Source organism: Pygoscelis adeliae, unplaced genomic scaffold, assembly GCF_000699105.1.
Source record: "Pygoscelis adeliae isolate BGI_AS28 unplaced genomic scaffold, ASM69910v1 Scaffold75, whole genome shotgun sequence".
NCBI lineage: Eukaryota > Metazoa > Chordata > Aves > Sphenisciformes > Spheniscidae > Pygoscelis > Pygoscelis adeliae.
The window spans coordinates 4,646,823-4,650,440 of record NW_008824772.1 but is presented as its reverse complement, the minus strand read 5'-3'; the positions used below and the strand labels follow the sequence as shown (position 1 = coordinate 4,650,440).

The following is a 3,618-nucleotide window of genomic DNA, read 5'->3' as shown; positions in this document are numbered from 1 at the left end:
CCGCCGCCACCTCCCGCACCAGCACCGCGGCCGTGCGCCGTGCGGCGGCTGGCTGGATGGGCCGGCTCAACCTCGCATGCTCTTGGCGGGGTGCTGACGCGTGTGCGAGCGAGCGGTCTTTTGCTTTGATAGTTTATCTGCCTTAAAAACGGGGATTGTGTCGCTTACCCACTTCATAAAGAAATTGTGAAGATCATCTAGTTAACACTCGGAAGGGTTGCTGGAGAACTAAGCGAGAGCTTATGAGATGTAAAACGCCGTTTGCTTTTTAATGAAGAAAGGCTGAAGAGATAATCTTAAAAACAAACATATATGCAGTGTCACGTGCCTCCTGCGTATCCTTTGCTGTAGCCCAGTTTCTGTTTTGGTTGCATGTGCACATCTGGGTGTGCGCATGGCGGCTGGAGGGGAGGGATTGAGCACCTTCTGCTTTCCGCTTCCTGGAGGCCGGACAGGCACAAAGGCGAACATGCAGTGATGCTCGCTGCCCAGAGAAGAGCGATGCCTGCTTTACTCCTCCGCTGCACCGTTGGCTGCACTTTGAGAACATGTACAGCCAGAAGACTGAATTCCCTGATGTTTTATATCCAAACTAAGGCAGTTAGATGGCAGGGCAGCTCCAGATCTCTCCCTCCTTTCCTCTCTTCCCAATATTTCAAGCAGCCAGAAGGTTGCACAGAGACCAAGATGAGGAGAATTTCTTCGTAAGCTTTACCTAAGCCAAATCCCCCAACAGTTAACTCAAAAGTAGTTTTTGAAGAGCTATTAGCTCTTCAGTGTGGTTTCTGTTTCAACCCCAGGAAAAAGGCTGAGCCTTTTGCAATGCAAGCAGCACCCCATTGCCCAAAGGACTCTGACGGCGAGGCTGGCGCTGCCGGCAGGTCCCAGCCAGGCAGAGCTCAGCACAGGCTGCAAAACCTGCCCGAGCCCTGGGGGGTGGCTAACCCACCCAGCCGCACTGTGGCTGCTGGCTGAAATGGCTCGTTCAAAGCTAGTTTGGGGCTTTGGGCACGCACTTGGGTCCCTGCGGTGCGCACATCCCCAGTTTGCCTCCCAAGGACCACGAGGAGCCTTTGCCAGGTCTTAGTTTACCTTCTCTTTTCCACCCATCTCAGCCTGCTGTTGACAGTCAGCAGTCAGGCAGCACGAGCTCATTTCAAAATCCACCTCTGCTTTCGTGGCCAAATTAACCTTCCAGCTATCCAGGAACCGGTACCAAAACCTCATGGCTTCACGGGCTCGATGGTCTGTTAGTGATGCACAACATAATCATCCTCCCTCTCTATGCTGCCATCCCACACAAAGAAATCCAAGTCTTTTTATGGTGTATTTAACCTGGAGCTCTACCTCCCTGTAGGGAGATGGCTGGGATTTTCAAATGAGACCACTGGGAATTTGTTGCTCAATTCCAATTGTGTTTCAGGGGATTTGGCAAATAACTAGCAGCCTCTTTTAAAAACTCACAGAATGGCAATGAAGATAATTTGCACGTTATCCACGGAGGGAGACTGCTCGAGGTTCATTACGATACCAGTTAAATGTTATTTCTCTCGTTCATTGTCTCATTCTAGTTACTCATTTCCCCTGGAAAGCCAAAGAGTCGGACACATGAGTTGGCTGGACAAGGTTCTTCTTTCAACTGTCATTCTCCATTTAGAAATAATACCTAGAAATATCTTGTTCTACAGAGTCTTAAGCCACCAGCCAGGGCAAACAACTGCTTATTACAGGAGCTCAGATCCAAAGTTTACCACCATTCATGGGGAGCTGGATCCAAGGTTTTGGTTTGGCTCATGATAAAGAGAGGCAAGCAAGGCCGAGTAAACCCAGATCCGAACTCCTCTCGGTGTCAGCGGCCAGGGACTGGTCTGCTTCCAGCTTATCTTCACAAAAGGCCATGGTCTGAGCTGCAAAGTTAATTTTGAAGCAGTACAACAGAAGCATTTGGGTAGGAATGCATTGCTGTTACTAACAGTAAATAAATACATGGAGCAAGACCTGCTGTGGTAAATAAAACTGCACCCGAGCGGTGATATTTCGAGCGCTGAGCTGCACCCCCAGGATTTGCACCCTGCGCTTGCCGGGTAGCTGCTATCCCGGGGAGGCAGCTAGCACCCGTCCCAGGCTTTTCGGAAAGCTGCAAGTGTTTCCTGGGCCGTAATCCAGCCCAAAGGGCTTCGGTCACTGGTTTAGGTGACATAGAGCACAGCTGCTCGGGGCACGGGAGAGAGGCAAGAGAAATGCGGACGGCGCGTATCGTGCCATTTGATCCAAGGAATCACAGCTGACCCACCAGCAAGCCCCGACAGGCATCGCTGCTGCTGTCTGTAAAAGGGCAGGGAAAGGCGCTCTGCAGGGGAGAAGATTACCCAGCGCATCGGCTGGATGCTACTCCAGTGACATAGCAGCCGACCTCCATCCCAGACCAAATTCTCTCCCTGATCCCTCATTTCACTGCACAGATACAAATACGAACTGGCCTTTGCAGCTGAAGGAAAAGGGCAACTGCGTTTCTTTTCTCCGTCAACCCTGTCCTGACTGTTCAGATGTTGTGAGTTAGAAATCCCCGGTATTTTTTGAAGCCTGAAGGCTACTGAAGTGCAACTAGTTCCCTGCCATTGACCTTTTAGTGTTAATGTTTGAGTACCGTTTTCATTAGAGGAATGGTAAGAAACCATAAAAGAACCCCCCCCCAAACCCCAGATTTTCTTTTAGTCACACAATGCCAGGAGGCAGATTTAGAAAAAAATGACTGCAAGCCTTAGCAGAGATAAAATTACATTGCAGAAAACTCCATCCTACTCTTCAGCACTTAAATTCTCTTTTCCAGTAAAATGTGCCTACTGAGCTGGGGTGTTTCCCAAATGAAAGCAAGTTTCTGAGCCGTGTTTTCAGATGCCATTCCAATGGGCACGCGCCTGAATGCTCTGCTGACCCTCTGCCTGCCAAAGTACCTCTCAGCTAAATACCTGGTAGCTGCTGGCACTATAGCATTGAGGATCCTTATGGGACAGATCCTTCAAAACCCACCCAAAAATCAAAATATAAGCAAGACAGTCCTTGCTAGTATTGGTTTTACCCGCCCTTGCCAAAACATCATCTTCAGTTCCCAAACTTGCTGCTGCCTTTCTTAGGAGCAGGATGATAATTAGGCTCATTAGGCTGGAGGATCGGTGAGGCCGGGCTCTCGTCCCGCTTCCTTGGTACTCGGGAATTTTACTCTGTGGACTGTTTTAGCCATACCCTAAAATAAAAGAGGTAACACATGAAAAAGGCAATAAAAGCAATATCCTTGTCCAAATGTCCTGTGCCTAGCGAAGCGCGAGGGCCCTCGTGTACACGCCGCTATGCCGGCTGTTCAGGAGTTTGGTTGCTGTTTCTCTGGAGATGGGTGCTACAGCGGGTCCCCCCGGTCACCCTCTCCGTCCTGGGTGACAGGCCCGTGCAGCAGTACCTGCTTCCTTTCAGGACACGCGCATTTCGATTTTCCTCATTGATCAAAAACAGCCAACTTGCTTTATTTTCACATCCACTTCGGTAGCGGGGGTCCAGTGGGCTTTGCGTCCATCTCAAAGTGCCGGAGACCGGCCCAAGCCTGGGAAGTTTTATGAATGTTCT

The 3,618-nt window shown here is 50.1% G+C and overlaps 1 protein-coding gene across 1 annotated transcript in view; it reads right to left on the bottom strand.

Moving 5' to 3' along the window:
• Window positions 1-3,232, bottom strand: part of LOC103916679 — a 17,895-nt gene extending 14,663 nt beyond the window's left edge. The window contains exon 1 of the mRNA XM_009323732.1: window positions 3,080-3,232. Coding sequence (XP_009322007.1) covers window positions 3,080-3,158 — 79 coding nt within the window. The 5' untranslated portion in view covers window positions 3,159-3,232. The remainder of the gene's footprint in view (window positions 1-3,079) is intronic.
• Window positions 3,233-3,618: the final 386 nt, after the last annotated feature.